A 13,543-nucleotide genomic window follows, 5' to 3' on the forward strand; every position below is an offset into this window, starting at 1 on the left:
GTTTGTCAATAAACTTTCTTTATTCCTTTTAAGTTTTATGCCTGTTTTGCCCTTATTCTAATCCATATCTCACAGCAAAAAATAAGTAATTTTCTTAGTTATTGGTTTTAAACCACGACAAACAGGAACATCTGAGGAGAAAGGGAAGAGCTCTCATACCCAGACAAGTCACGAGGCTGCACTGCCACCTCCTTCCCCTTTGGAGAAGGTATGCACAGACTTGCTGGTTTTGGGAATACATTTTTCTGCATTAGCACAAAGACAGACTTAAAAGGTTTCACCAACATCAGCAACCAGAAAGGAGTCACCAACACATGTCAGGGAACAACACTAGTTTGCTAAGACTTCTCAGCACACTAGTTGATTTTCCAGCATGGATGGATCTCCTGGCAACCACACTAGGTCAGGAGTAGGGACACAGATGCCAGTGGGCTCAGATGGACCAGAAAGCTTGAGTTCCTCTCACGACAACCCTGCTCCAAACCACAAAGTTGTGTTTGCCACTTACTGTAGCCCATTCCCTGCACAAAGTACTTGAAAGCTTCAGTCAGCTTGCCAGGCTGTGGAAACAGAGAGGATTGCTTTAGTGCAAGCAGAACAAAGGGCTCTGTACCACCTAAATGCCATAGGAGAGCTAATGTGTGTCTCACCTGAACCACCTGGGGCAAGCCCCCGCAGTCAGCCATCTGCAACAGGAAACAAAAGGCAGGTTGAGCTGTCCTTCCCGCCCAGGACAATCCCAAATCACGCCAGCACCACCCACCCACCAGGGCTGAGAGCACCACACTGCAGTTTCCACCACCTCACCTCTACAGCCAGAGGAAGGACAAAGTGATACACCTTCAGAGACCTGCTGCTGACAGAAACCTGCACCTTGGAGGCCATGTCACCAAATGATCTCAGGCCACACTCCAGAAGCCCAGCACCTTCCCAGCCACCTCTCCCCCGGCCACTCTGCCCAAACCTGTCATTCTGCACTTCCATACAGCCTGTCTGGCACACTGCAGGGCCACATGTGAGGATCAGAAGGACCAGTACAAAGCCAGGAAAAAGGACATTGTTGCTGCAGAGAGCAGGGTGGAGGCATCTCCGCTAACTCTCAGGGGTCTTCCCTGCTAGTTGAAGGTGGCCATAAATCAGGGATTGGGGGACCCCCTGACAAACTCTTCCCTCTCAGCTCTGGCTCCATGGAGTAGAGAGCATGGTCCTGAATCACTGTCCACAAACTTCTCAAAGCCAGATGTATGGAAAGCAAAAAACTAAGTGGAGCAGAGCAAAAATAGTGTCTTTATGCTGGCCAGAATGATTCTAGAGTGGTACTCACCTTCAGAAGGGTAGTTTTGGTTGGGTCAAGACGTGAATTGCATTCAACCTAGAAAAAAGAGAGAGGGACATGGTGTCATACAGAAAACTTGACTCAGATGTAAAATGTGGGATAGCTGCACCAGAAACAGTGGCTGTGTTCAGCAGTGGGAGCTTCTCTGGAGCCTCTCTGGAGCCAGGAAGGACTGAGCAAGAAAGCAGAGATCATGCAGGAGGTAAACAATAAATAAAAGATCCAGGGAGGAATGGCAGGTGTTCCATCTAAGGGACCTTGTGATGACAAGTCATGCCTTCAACTGAAATCATCCCCTAATTTTGGGATGCACTATATATCCCTGGAACACGTTCTGTGCTCTGACAGCAAGACTAGGAGGGAAGAAGATTTCTGTGCAATGCAGCATGACGAGGTCACTTAATCCCCTGTCCAGACAAGGAGGCCATGACCACCCCTTCTGTGTAGGACTGCTGCAAAAAGGGAATAAGCAGGGGCTCTATAGGAAAAGCAACCTCTGCAGGGGAGGCTGTCCTGGGCTGGGAACCTGGGCAGCCAGACAGGCACACTAAAATGCAGAAGACCCTATCCCATACTATGCTGTGGCCAGTAAGCAATGGGAATCTTCAAGGATAGTATCCTAGAAAAGTCAAAACCTCCAGACTTAATTTCAGACTTCCAGATCAAACAGATCAAGGCAACAGGCCATGGCCAGAAAATGCTCTCCATGCATGGCTCCTAGGTTCAAGTTACTGCTTTAGGAGACTCCTATACTCTTTCACAGTTTTAGATAGTGGCTTTTGTTCACAACCCCCTGGCGTCCCCACACAACCCCCTGGTGTCTGACAGGGACACCACAACCATACCACCCTGTGCCATGCCCTGTTTATAGCTGTGCTTGGGAGGGAGTGGATTATGGGTGTCTGCAGAGGACAACAGTGCCTCAGTGCTGCCTTCCTGATGATGCAGTGCTCTAAGAGAGCTCTACGTGGCTCCCCACCACAAGAACTGGAGTCACACTCAGTTATTTTTGATCCCCAGGTAGCCCCAGTGTAACAGCAAAACAACAGCAATTCGAGACTTGAACCAAACTGCAGGCAGCAGCCTGGCAGAGCTTGGGGAAGGACACACAATCCTGAACAGGGTCCTCTGCATCACTCTTGAGTAAGGTTCTCATTCAGATTCTGCCATCCTCACCTTGGAGTTGCTCTGAGGGCCATTCAGGGCCCCTGAGCCTTGGCTCTCCCATGCATAGCCAGAGGACTGAAAAAGAGCTTGGGACAAGGAGTCACTGTTTGCACTTTTTTGCAAAAATTCTGAGCAAGGTGAAAATCACTGCAGTGACTTGTGGGGCTAATGTCACAAAAGGAAAAAGTTCATGGATACATACCACTGCTTCCACAGCAGGTGAGTTATCACCAACAACAAGCAAGGCAGGGCACCTGGTCAAAAGCCAAAACAGAGGTGTTACTCCAAGTGCATCAAAAGGGTTTCTGAGAAGGTTGAGCTCTGTGAACCAACACCCGCATGAAAGGTTAACAAAAAAAGGCTCAGCAAAATCCCTGCCTGCCATCACACCTTGGCATTTTGTTGTACCAAAACATTCTCCAGGACTTGCAGATGCACCCAGACTGTCCCCTCAATGCACACCAACTGCCACTGCTGTTGCACACATATGCCTCTGACCCTGCCTTCTGGAGAATCTCAATGTGTTCTAAAAGAGAGGACTTCCAAACACCTCTGCCCCAATTCAGCTGACAGTCCTGTACCACAGCCTGAAACTGTCCTGGACAGTCTTCCCAGTGCTTGGGCTTGGTGCAGTTCTTGCTGAGAAGCAACACCTTTTCTGCTGAAAAGACTGCACAGTCAGCAACTGAAATAGGCTGATTCAGACAACTTACTTGAGTGTTTTTGCAGTTGTTTCATTGACACCAACAACTGGTCTCTCAATTTCCAGGTCTTTACGACTGAAAGGCAAAACAGAACAATTCTCCATTAAATCTGCAGAGGAAACTGGTTATCATGGGGGCACATAAAATCCAACCATGAGTGCTGGCTCCAGCACCCAGGCAACTCCATGTGTCATGCCCCGAGCAGGAGCCCCAGCAGTCATCCCCAGAAAACAGGATCCATCCTCTCATGGTGTTGCTGTGTGCCCAGAGATAAGCTACTGAGGTGTCACAGGGTCTGGGGACAGACACAAGAGCTAGGCTTGGCTCTGCATAACACCTGAAGACTAGGCTTAGGGCAAAGGTTCCCCTGATACAGTACCCAACTGGCTAATACATATGGCAGCAAATCTACTGAGCAGGGAAGCTATGGGAGCTGTCTGTCAGGCAAAAAGTTATCCTATACCTGTTGTATGAGGTGAGGAACAGCTGAAGATTATCTTGGTTAATGTCCTGTGCAATATGAAGCCTGTATGTTTGGATCAAATCTAGATTTGCCTGTAGTTCCTCCTGTACAAAAGCAGAAGAATTGAAAAACAGGAAACATACATTTCACAAGTAAGGAAGCAACAGTCATAAAAATACCAAAGCATTCAAGCATGACCATACACGTCATTCCCTGTCTTCAGTGACACAAAGGGCAGCGACTCCAGACTGCATAAGGATCCCAGAGACATGAGGTGTTTCTGTCATGTGCTGGTGCATGCCATGCTTTGGTAATGTGACTACACTTTTACAACTGGAAGTGCACAAGCTACTGCAGGAGTACAGGTATCCTGAGATGGGATAAGTTAACTCCCAAACCTCAGTAACGCTTACACAGATACAAATCACTCTGCATTAGGCAGGTCTTCCTAAGACCTTAATATTTAAGAAGCAAAGTACATAATAATACTAATAAATGTAATAAAGTAAAAAAATACATAAGCTGTAAGACTGACCAAAGGAAAGTTAAATTCCAGCACCCAGTTCTAAGTTCCTTCTAAGAAGAAACTACATTCTGAGTGAACCAGACAGAGCAGGGATTGTAAGGAAGTCCTACACACAATGAAGGGGCTTGACAGTGGGAAGAGAACAGGATGTGCACAGGAGGAAGCAGTGCTGGAGAAGGAAGCATTCCTTTCAGTGGTGATGTGTTGCAAAAACACTCCAGGTCAGGAACTGATCTGCTGTGTGGCATGTACAGTGTGCACGAGGTACTATCCCTGTCATTGCCCAGTAGGCTTGCTAGTTGAGAGACAGCTAATCCTGAACAGAAGGCATTGCTGTATCCAAAGTTTTCAGGAGGGGCTGGTTTGCCTCTGCTGAAACTGAAAGGTAAGATGAAGAGCAGGATGCAGCAGTTCAACATCTGGACAGATACAAGATCTCACTGCCAGCTCCCAGCTGACCTGTGCTCTACCCACAGTCCAAAGGCTTCCATACTGGATACAGAGAACTGGCTGCTACAGGTTTCTGTGAACAGTGTCCTGGGCACCACAAAGGAGTTATATCACTAGTGCGTGGCCTGGAGACACTTTGGGCAAGAGTGAGAATGTGTGTGCCCCCCAGCATGCCAACCTTGATGTGAGCTTGACACAGAGAAAATGGTACTGTACCTGTGGCAACCCTGATCTGATGGACCAGAACTATTTGGGAGCAGACACATACAGAAGTTATAGCTCCATGTACAGTTGCACAGGCAACGTTAGAATCTGCTGGATACTTACATGGCCAAAGTGATGTGCCAAGACAATATCCACTATGTTGGTTGTCCAGCCTGAAAACTGAAGAGTGACCATGAATAAGGAGGAGAGTACAGGAAAATGCAGTTTCATCACACATTGCAAAACAGATACTCAGAGCAGAGAAAACAATGAAGAAACTATTCAAATTATATAAGAAGCAAATATATGAAGCTTGGGATGGACATGCAAAGCTTCAAAGAAATTGTGTATACACAACACATCTCTCAAAAAAACTCGAAACCTTAAATAATTTCAAGGGGCCAGAATAAGAGAATAATTAAGAGATCCATTCACTATCACTTAAATGAAGCCTGCAACCAGAAGTACTAAATCAGAGGAAAGCTGAGTGCTCCAAGCAGTTTATCCGCATTTCTCATTCGCATGATCACACCCATCCCTGCTCCTATGGCAGAGGCCATATCCAGACTAAGAACACAGCAGGGACAGAAATGAAATTGTACAGTTTTCACCAGAAATGGAAAAATTCCTGTATTCTGTCCTTTTCTGTTTTTTTTTACTCTACACACTGTTCATTAGGTGCTGTGGAGAGCACACATGTGGGAAAACAGAATCTCACCTTGGATGCTGCCCAGTCAATCCATCCCTTTGCACATGGATCAACATTAATAAGAACAAGTCCCTCCACCAGGTCAGGGTGGCTGAGCTGGGGGGAGAGAGCAGAGGCACACTCAGAAGGATGATTCAGACCACAGAGTGGTCAACAGCTGGTTCAGCAGCTGGAAAGCTTCTTGCAAAAGGTGTAAGGCAAAGTAAAATGCAGACAAAGTAGAGAGCTCCTCTGTGCCAGGCAGACAGTGGGCTCCCTGCAAGAACAGACTCAATTCAGTTGTAGCACTGAGATGCTGCACAGCACCTATAGCATTAGCAGTGCCTTCTGGTGACCTGTGTACCTGGCACAGCTGCTCAGACCCTGTGTGTTACTTTCTCTGCTCCAATCCAGCATCTCTGTGAGGAACCTGGACAAGCTCCTGTGCCTGGAGAGCATCTCCTCCTCAAGGAAGAGGCAGTCTTCCCAGTGGAAATAGGGAAAATTGCAGAGGAATTAGTGCTCAGGCCAAGCCCCTGCAGTATGGAAAGTTTGAGCTAAAGGGGCACCCACTCCCCACACAGCACCCCTGCTGCCCCTCATTTGCAAACAACCCTTTCCCTGTTCCATCCAGCAACCCAAAACCCTCCGGTGTACCTCAGCCTGTACATGGGCAGCACGAGTACAAAGCACTTCTAAGAACTGCTTGCAAATACAAACTCAGAAATCAGAGGCAACCAGCCTCTACTGAGTTCTGGGCTCACTCTCAGGCAGCTCGCCTGTTCTGTGGCACTGATGTGAAGGAGAAGGAAACACCTCTTCTGTCCTCAGCAGCAAACAGTCAGCAGCCCAGGGAGTATGGCAAGGGCCTTGTGGCATTTCACTGATGACTAAGGCTGATTTGCACAAACTCCTCTTCAGCAAGGCTGAAAACTACCCAAGAGACAGAAGGCAAGGAACAGTGAAACACCAGTGCCTCACACTGCCCCAGTGCAATCCTGACTGTAGGGAATGGAAAACAAAACTTTGTGTGAGGAGAGGCATCTGCCCAGCACAGTGGCTTGAAGAAATGATAGTGGCCTAAGCAACTGGCAACTCTCTGCACTCAACAACCTGAAGCAAATTTTACACAAAATATCAGATTTCGGTGTTAACACTAAGTCTGAAAGACTCAGGCAAATTCCTGGGCTGTTAAAAGATACCCACTGATTTTACATGAACACTGCACTAAAGAGAAATGTATAAGCAGGTACCGAAATAGAGGCAGCTCTCTTGTGTAATAGTGGAGCAAAACTGGCTTCCTTCCAGTGACAAAGCACATTTCTCATCAGCACTGGTCTGCAGAACATCACCACATCAATTCTTTGGTGCCACAAACTGTGGACACAGCACACGTAATGCAGCCAGTCTCTGTGAATACTCGAGACTGGCTATTCCTAGCACTCAGGATGGGCTCTGCTGACTCAAAGGTATCACATTACAATCTTTCCACGCCTGGCACAGCTTCAGAGTAACCCCCTGACTGCTCCAACATAACCATCTGGATGGAGGTAACTCTCCCATGGCTCCCTGCAGCCCTGCTGTAATTACAGAATACTATTTTGCCCATGCCCCACACAGTCAGTCTGATCAACAATGACCACAGCCCACGTGAGTCACAAGCAGTGAAGAGATACTTACTGCACACCTGCTGAGGACATAAGCACCAGCTCCTAGGCCAATCCCAATGAAGCTTTTCAGGCTGAAATACAGACATTTCACAGTCAGCACCACTAACTTAGCTCAGCTGAAGCATTCTTAGAGGCAAAGCCTTTCCCCTCTGCATCCAGCTATGCATTCATGGTTCGTTTTCAAAACAACGCAGCAATGATGCAGCAGACATAAATTGCTTCATGTAGCATAGCCTCATGTCCCCAACATAGAACTAGAAAGGGTCACACTGGTTGGATGATGCTTTAGCTTCTTGGGACATCTCAGTAAGCATATCAGTCGTGGCAAGCAGAGACATAAGTAGGTGCTGGAATAGTGGTATCCAGCTGGCTCACCCTATTTCCTTTCAGAGACTTACTTCAGGTGTGTCAGAACAGCAGGTAACATTTCAGCCAGTTCATCCATACTGGGATACTGGTACCTGAAAAGCAAGAGAGCACCTCCAAATACAGCCTGACAGAGGTTACCTTCCAGTTCCACTGAAGGTAGGAGGGACAAGGAACATCTGGCAAACATATGCACAGGTCATTAATGTGCAACAATACTGTATATATTGAGAATGTCAACTCACTGTGTGGATCCCATCCCTCAGAGCAAGACTAACCCAGAGCTGTGGTCTTTTGGGCAGTCACACTTCTGTGACAAGATGAACAGATGAAATGCCAGCTCGACTGTAGTATGCTGGGTTCATGTTCAAGTCAGAAAGGTGGTACCAGACTCAGCACTAGTGAGGGCTTCACCCATGTCTTAGTAATTGGAGTGTTCGCTGAATGCCCCTTGGAAGGTTTCCTCATCTTCCCATTTCCTCTGCTGCTGACACCTGCTTACTACTACACTCAGTCCTAACTGGCTTAAACTGGGTGCTGCCTCAGTCCAGACTGAACAACATGGGTCCCTGCAGAGCTCTTACCCAGATGGGAATGGGGGGGCTCCTTCCTGTTGGCCTGGTGCATCCACATGGCACACAGCAAAATGATGGGTGATTTCTTGCATGTCTTCGAAGTTAAAGAATGCATTGAAACAGGATTTGTCTGCAACAACAACAAAAAGATATTAGATGCTTCCTTAAGTTTTATTGCAAGCCACCCTCCAAACATCATGGCACACACCTGCAGGAGCTCAAGTCCCCAGTGAGCCCACAGGGCAGTGGGTGCTGGATCGTGTATGTGCTGTGCCTCAAAACTGCAATGCAGCAATGAGTCTCAGCAATGGAACTGCCATGACTGGAGGGCAGGCAGGCAAACAACAGTCAGCCTGCAATGCCCTGGAAAGCAGGGCTTTGCAGCACCTGGGTACTCAAAGCACTCACTGAGGAGCACCTGTGTGAACATAACAGTACATTTTGGGTGGGAAGAAATGTCAAAAGAGCAACTGAGCCCACCAGAACATTACACTATTGCTGCAACTGTGTAGAAGGGACTTGTTCAGCTTTCCAACACCCAGGGAATGGATGCCCTATCACACAGTGCAGGAAGTCAGCTAGAGTGCTATGGTGTGTTGGGTGACCTATTTCCACCTTGGCCCTACCTTTCAAGGGGCTGTTGGAATGGACAGGGACATGCCATATGCTCTCTCCTGCAGACCTTTATCTTTTCACCCTGGAATGACCTCATCTCAGCTCCATGCCAGGCCTGCTACTCCCCACGCTCAAAAGCAAATACCACGAATAATCACTTTTTCAAGGTCCTGGCAATGCAAGGGCTTACGGTTGAGGCCAATGTCATGGTATGTGAGGATGACAGGTCTGTTCCCCTTGGGTGTGCCCCGCATGGTGACATGAACCACTCCGAAAGCTGTCTCAATGTCATGCTCCTGCAGAAAGAGAAGAAGGAGCCCCAGTGTTACATGTGCTGCCTGCACAGGGAACTCTGAGGGCCAGCAGCAAGGGCCACATTCCCACTTTGACACTGCTCTCCTACCCACAGTACAGCTCTTGAAATCACAAAACAGTTTGGGTTGGAAGGGACCTTAAACATCATTTCATTCCACCCCCTGGCCATGTGCAAGGATACTTCCCACTATATCAGGTTGCTCCAAGACCCATCCAACCTGGCCAATTCACAACCCTGTTAAATCTCTGTATCAAATCTCTGCGTCCAACCACTGCCCTAAGCAGTTTGCTTTTGTACAGATGCACTAACGGTATGGGGCTGCATCTCGCTGGGATAACTATGGACTTTGGAAAAGTGGAGATGTCAGAAAAGCTGGCTACACAACATCACCTGTAGGTCCCCTGTCTCATCTACAGAAATCAATAGTGAGAAACATGCTCTTACAGAAACTGTAAAAAGCACCATTCTCTTGATATTAAGAAAGCATCTACCTAGGACAATGCCTCATGGTTCAGCTTAAAGATGGGACATTACAACCTCAAAAATATGCTTTACTAGTTTACATAAAGTACATGATTTTTATTTTTTTTTTCTTAACAGTAATTTTGACCTACCTGAAAGTCATTATATCAAATACAGGACTGGTGAGAATACCTGGCTTGCAGCACACCAGAAATCAAACTCACCCCACTTTCTGGGTACTCTGAGGGCTGGTTGTGGAGCAGACTGATTTAGCTCTTGCAGGGCAGACCCTCCTTCCCCCAGCTGTTCTTCTTCGCAAGGACTCTAAAGCTGCTCTCTCCCCTTGCCCCAGGAGCGCGGCAACAGGAGGACACTGGCCCAGCCAAATCACATGAGGTAGCCTTAAACCTTGAGCTTGCTTGTGAAGGATGACAAGACACCCCTGGCTGTCCTTGTCCTCAGAACAGGGCTGGGTTTTGCCTGCACACAGCTATTGCACTGTGCATGTGCAGAAGCTGGAGTACTTATCCACAAAGCAGCAGAGACCCATCTGCAGATGACTTTACCTTACCTGAGGCTCACCTGGCTCCCTTTTCCTTAGGAGGGCACTGGGGGTAGGAAAGGACTCGTCTGTGTGTGCAAAGCAAGCATGTGTCCACATGGCAGGAATTCCTGCCCTTGCAGCAAGGCTGCACAAGGCAGCCCAGGGTGCAGTCTCTGCTTCCTCAGCCTCCAGCAAACCTCCAGGCTGTGCCCCTTGCCCATATCTCAGCTCTCAGGGCTGCTCCGCTGAGCTGGGCAAAGCTCTGTCCTGTACTTCTGAAGGATGTGCTGTGCAGCCACAGCACTAGACTCCAGTTTAGTCTTTCCAAGCCAGCAGGTGTTAATGAGTCCTTCAAATAAAGTGGCCACCTTTGGAGAAGGTGACTAGCAGTGAAGGTGGCTGGAAGGGTGAAACACAGTGAAATCAATGGAAAGTGCAGGCATCAAGTGCCAAAGTGGCTGGAGCCTCTGAACCTCACCTGCACTTCCCTACGCTCCGAGGGCTGAACTAAGGACTGCCACTAAGAGCAGGTCTCTCTGCCAGCTCTGGCACTTGCTAGGCTCTTCCATAAGCAGCTTGAACTCATTGAGATGGCAGGAAACTATCCAGTGTGGGGTTTGTTGTGGGTTTGGGGCTTTTTGTTTGTTTGTTTGTTTTTTTTTCTGTTGTTTTTGTGTTTTGGTGTTTTGTTCTTTGTGGGTTTTTTCTTTGTTCTTGTTTTTGGTTGTTGTTGTTTTAATTAATCTTCCTTTGTTAGACTTCTGCCAGGTCAGTGAGTTAAGAAGCTCACAGAGAGGTCTGGAAAATACTGGTTCTGGCTCAGAGCCCAAGGGGAGTGCATAGGGTGGAAGAAGGAATAACCTTGCCCTGAACACAAGATCAACTAAACTGACACATGGCTCATGAAAGGGGGAACACATGCAGGGGACGAGGGAGGGTCTGTAGGCAGTAGCAGAAAGTCAACTATCAAACAGAAGCACAAACACTAAACTGAGGGAATAATGAGAAAACTCAGAAAGCAACAAAAGCCATGAAATATGGCTGCAACATAGTCTTCTCTGTAATTACATTTGAACTTACTGCTAAGGTCACACATGCTTTTACTATGTAAGCTACAGGACAAGGTACTAGAAATAAAAACACCCTCTTCCCTTCAGAGCCTCTGTGCAACATCTCACTGCTTCACACTGCAGCACCCTGCATTTCTGTTTTCCAAAGCTGAGCTTGGATCTCAGCTCTCAAGTGGGGAAGGAAAAGTTTCCTTGAGCTGATAATCAATTCTTTGTCTCCTGCTTACTTGACTTTGCACACTGTGTAAACTGCAATTTGGGGGAAAGGGGACTACCCTGCTACTCCTTCAGTGACATTAGTGTGATAAATAGAGACCCTTTTGCTCGCCTAAACATGTAGATACGATGCTTTGCAAAACTGTGCTTTGTGAAATCAGGATGAGGTTGAAGGCTGCTATGACGCTTGCATGATTAATAACAGCCTTGCTAGCATTCTTGAATTCCAGGGAATTACCAAGATAAGCCTTAAAAGAAAAACAGCGAAGAAAGGTCAAAAGGATGGGACTGAGGAAGACTCTTGATCTTCATCCTCCGACCACCAGAAGGCAGAAAAAGACCCCCTAGCAACTGGAGACACATGAGCAGAGACACCCGAGAAAGAACACGTAACCCAGAAGTCGAATCACTTAAAAGAGAGAACACGGAAATTGGAAGCGCGGCAGCAGACAGAGCAGAGACTCCCCTGTCGCCCAGCACTGATTTTTTGCTTATTGCTTGCTTGCTGTAATTAATAAAAATTTTCTTTAATTGAACTGTTTCACTCTCTTGAGTGCATTCATTACAATTAGTGACTCAAATACATGGGATATACATTTGTTGGAGGTTAGGATCTTTTTTCTCCCCCTTCCTTTCAGGGAATTTTCTCCTATTTGTTGCCTAAGAGATGATAACAATAGGTACTCAGGAAAGACAAAGAAGTGGCCAAGGTGGGGGGAAGGGTGCAGCTGTCTACTCTCCTAGTCGGGGGCTTTTCTCTTGGGAAGGGCAGAGATCCCAGGACATTTTTGGCTGGGGGATGAAGGGCTGGGCTCAGCTCCTCACTCCCTCTCTGCTGCTCTCGGGATGATGGGAACGGTCGAGTTGCTGCCACCGCGGAGCCCAGCCCGGCACTTCTCCTTCCTTACCGGGGGTGAACCTCTGCTCAGAAGAGCAGCCGCTGTACCGGGACCTTATTAACACCCGATCTGACTGCAAAGGACCCTCACCATCTACTCGGGTACCTCAGAGGAAAAACCCGGGGCCCCGAACCCTTCTCCCTTCCCGGAGGGAGCGTCTCTCCGGCTGCGTGCGGCAGCTGCTTGTATTAACCCGGCTGCCGCTGCTGCCTCGGGCTTCTTCGCTGTAGCCTAACCCCGTGTCCGCCCAAGCCCCGCGGCTCCTGCTAAGGCTGCGGAATTTTCTCTTACATTTTATTTGTCACCCCGGCTGTGCCCGCCTGTGCCGTTCCAGCCCGCTGCTCCGAGGTTCCTGCTGCAGTCCATTCAGCTTCCCGGCTGCTTGCCGTGAGTTTCCAAAGGAAGCCCCTTGTCCATCCCTTCCGCCAGCCCGCCCGCCATTCCCGTGTGGAGAGAGGCGGCCGAGCTGGCGCCACATCGCCCCCTGCAGGCGCGGGGGAATCATCGCGCCCGCCCTGCCCGGCCGGGAGCCAGCAGCGCCCCTGCCGGCTGTGCCCGGAACTGCAGCAGAGGGGAAGGTGCCTGCAGCCGGGAGGAGGCTGGGACTGGCTCTCTGGGGCTGTTCCTTGCTGCTGCCGGGGCTGTTGTTTGTTTGCCTTCTTACACACACACACGTGTAAAGAACTGCTATTCCTTTGCCCGTATCTGTGCCTGAAAGCCCTGTAATCTCAAAGTTACAATAATTTGGAGGGAAAGAGGTGATATTCTCCATTCCAAGGGAGATTCCTGCCTTCCTTGTCAGACACCTGTCTTTTAAACCAGGACAACACTGAACATGGCAGCAACATAAGGAAGTCCATCTCTAACAAATCTCAGCAAGCAGCACTTAAAAATGTAAGATGCTAAAGCTGCAAACTTCTCACTCCTGTACAGCAACAATGCCTCAGACTGGGAGCACTTAAGGCTACTTCTTATTTCTCCTGTTAGTCCCTTGGCAAGGTGGAAATCCTCCTCCTGGGAAGCAGCTACTCTTCTCTGCTCTGAATAAAGTGTAGTGATTTTTAAAGCCTTTTTCCAAGGCTTTCTCCTGTCTACAAAGGAAGCAGCAGCCACTACAACTAGTTAAGGGTGTCTACCTTTAATTTTTTAACTCCACATCAGCTATCGTGCTGATCTCTTTCAAGATCATCTGGAGAAATAAGACTGAGTTTTACCCCTGGTTTACCTACTGGTAATTCTCTCAGTTTTTCCAGCAATCTTTATTTTCTCTGA

General features: G+C 48.2%; 1 protein-coding gene across 7 annotated transcripts in view; it reads right to left on the reverse strand.

Moving 5' to 3' along the window:
• The window catches only part of NDRG3 (NDRG family member 3), a 64,034-nt gene that overhangs the window by 4,749 nt on the left and 45,742 nt on the right, over nucleotides 1–13,543 (reverse strand). For 4 of the 7 annotated variants that reach the window (XM_015647570.2, XM_015647568.2, XM_015647569.2 and 1 more), the window contains 12 exons: nucleotides 8,955–9,060; nucleotides 8,159–8,279; nucleotides 7,607–7,669; nucleotides 7,219–7,279; nucleotides 5,569–5,655; nucleotides 4,974–5,030; nucleotides 3,671–3,774; nucleotides 3,217–3,282; nucleotides 2,706–2,757; nucleotides 1,325–1,372; nucleotides 651–686; nucleotides 509–560 (listed from right to left, as the gene is read on the reverse strand). In XM_015647570.2, coding sequence (XP_015503056.1) covers nucleotides 509–560; nucleotides 651–686; nucleotides 1,325–1,372; nucleotides 2,706–2,757; nucleotides 3,217–3,282; nucleotides 3,671–3,774; nucleotides 4,974–5,030; nucleotides 5,569–5,655; nucleotides 7,219–7,279; nucleotides 7,607–7,669; nucleotides 8,159–8,279; nucleotides 8,955–9,060 — 853 coding nt within the window. Of the gene's footprint in view, nucleotides 1–508; nucleotides 687–1,324; nucleotides 1,373–2,705; nucleotides 2,758–3,216; nucleotides 3,283–3,670; nucleotides 3,775–4,973; nucleotides 5,031–5,568; nucleotides 5,656–7,218; nucleotides 7,280–7,606; nucleotides 7,670–8,158; nucleotides 8,280–8,954; nucleotides 9,061–12,562; nucleotides 12,948–13,543 lie in introns of those variants that run through there. The other 3 variants (XM_015647563.2, XM_015647566.3, XM_015647571.3) reach the window with 2 other exon arrangements.

This window comes from Parus major, chromosome 20 (genome assembly GCF_001522545.3).
Source record: "Parus major isolate Abel chromosome 20, Parus_major1.1, whole genome shotgun sequence".
In the NCBI taxonomy this organism is placed as follows: Eukaryota; Metazoa; Chordata; class Aves; order Passeriformes; family Paridae; genus Parus; species Parus major.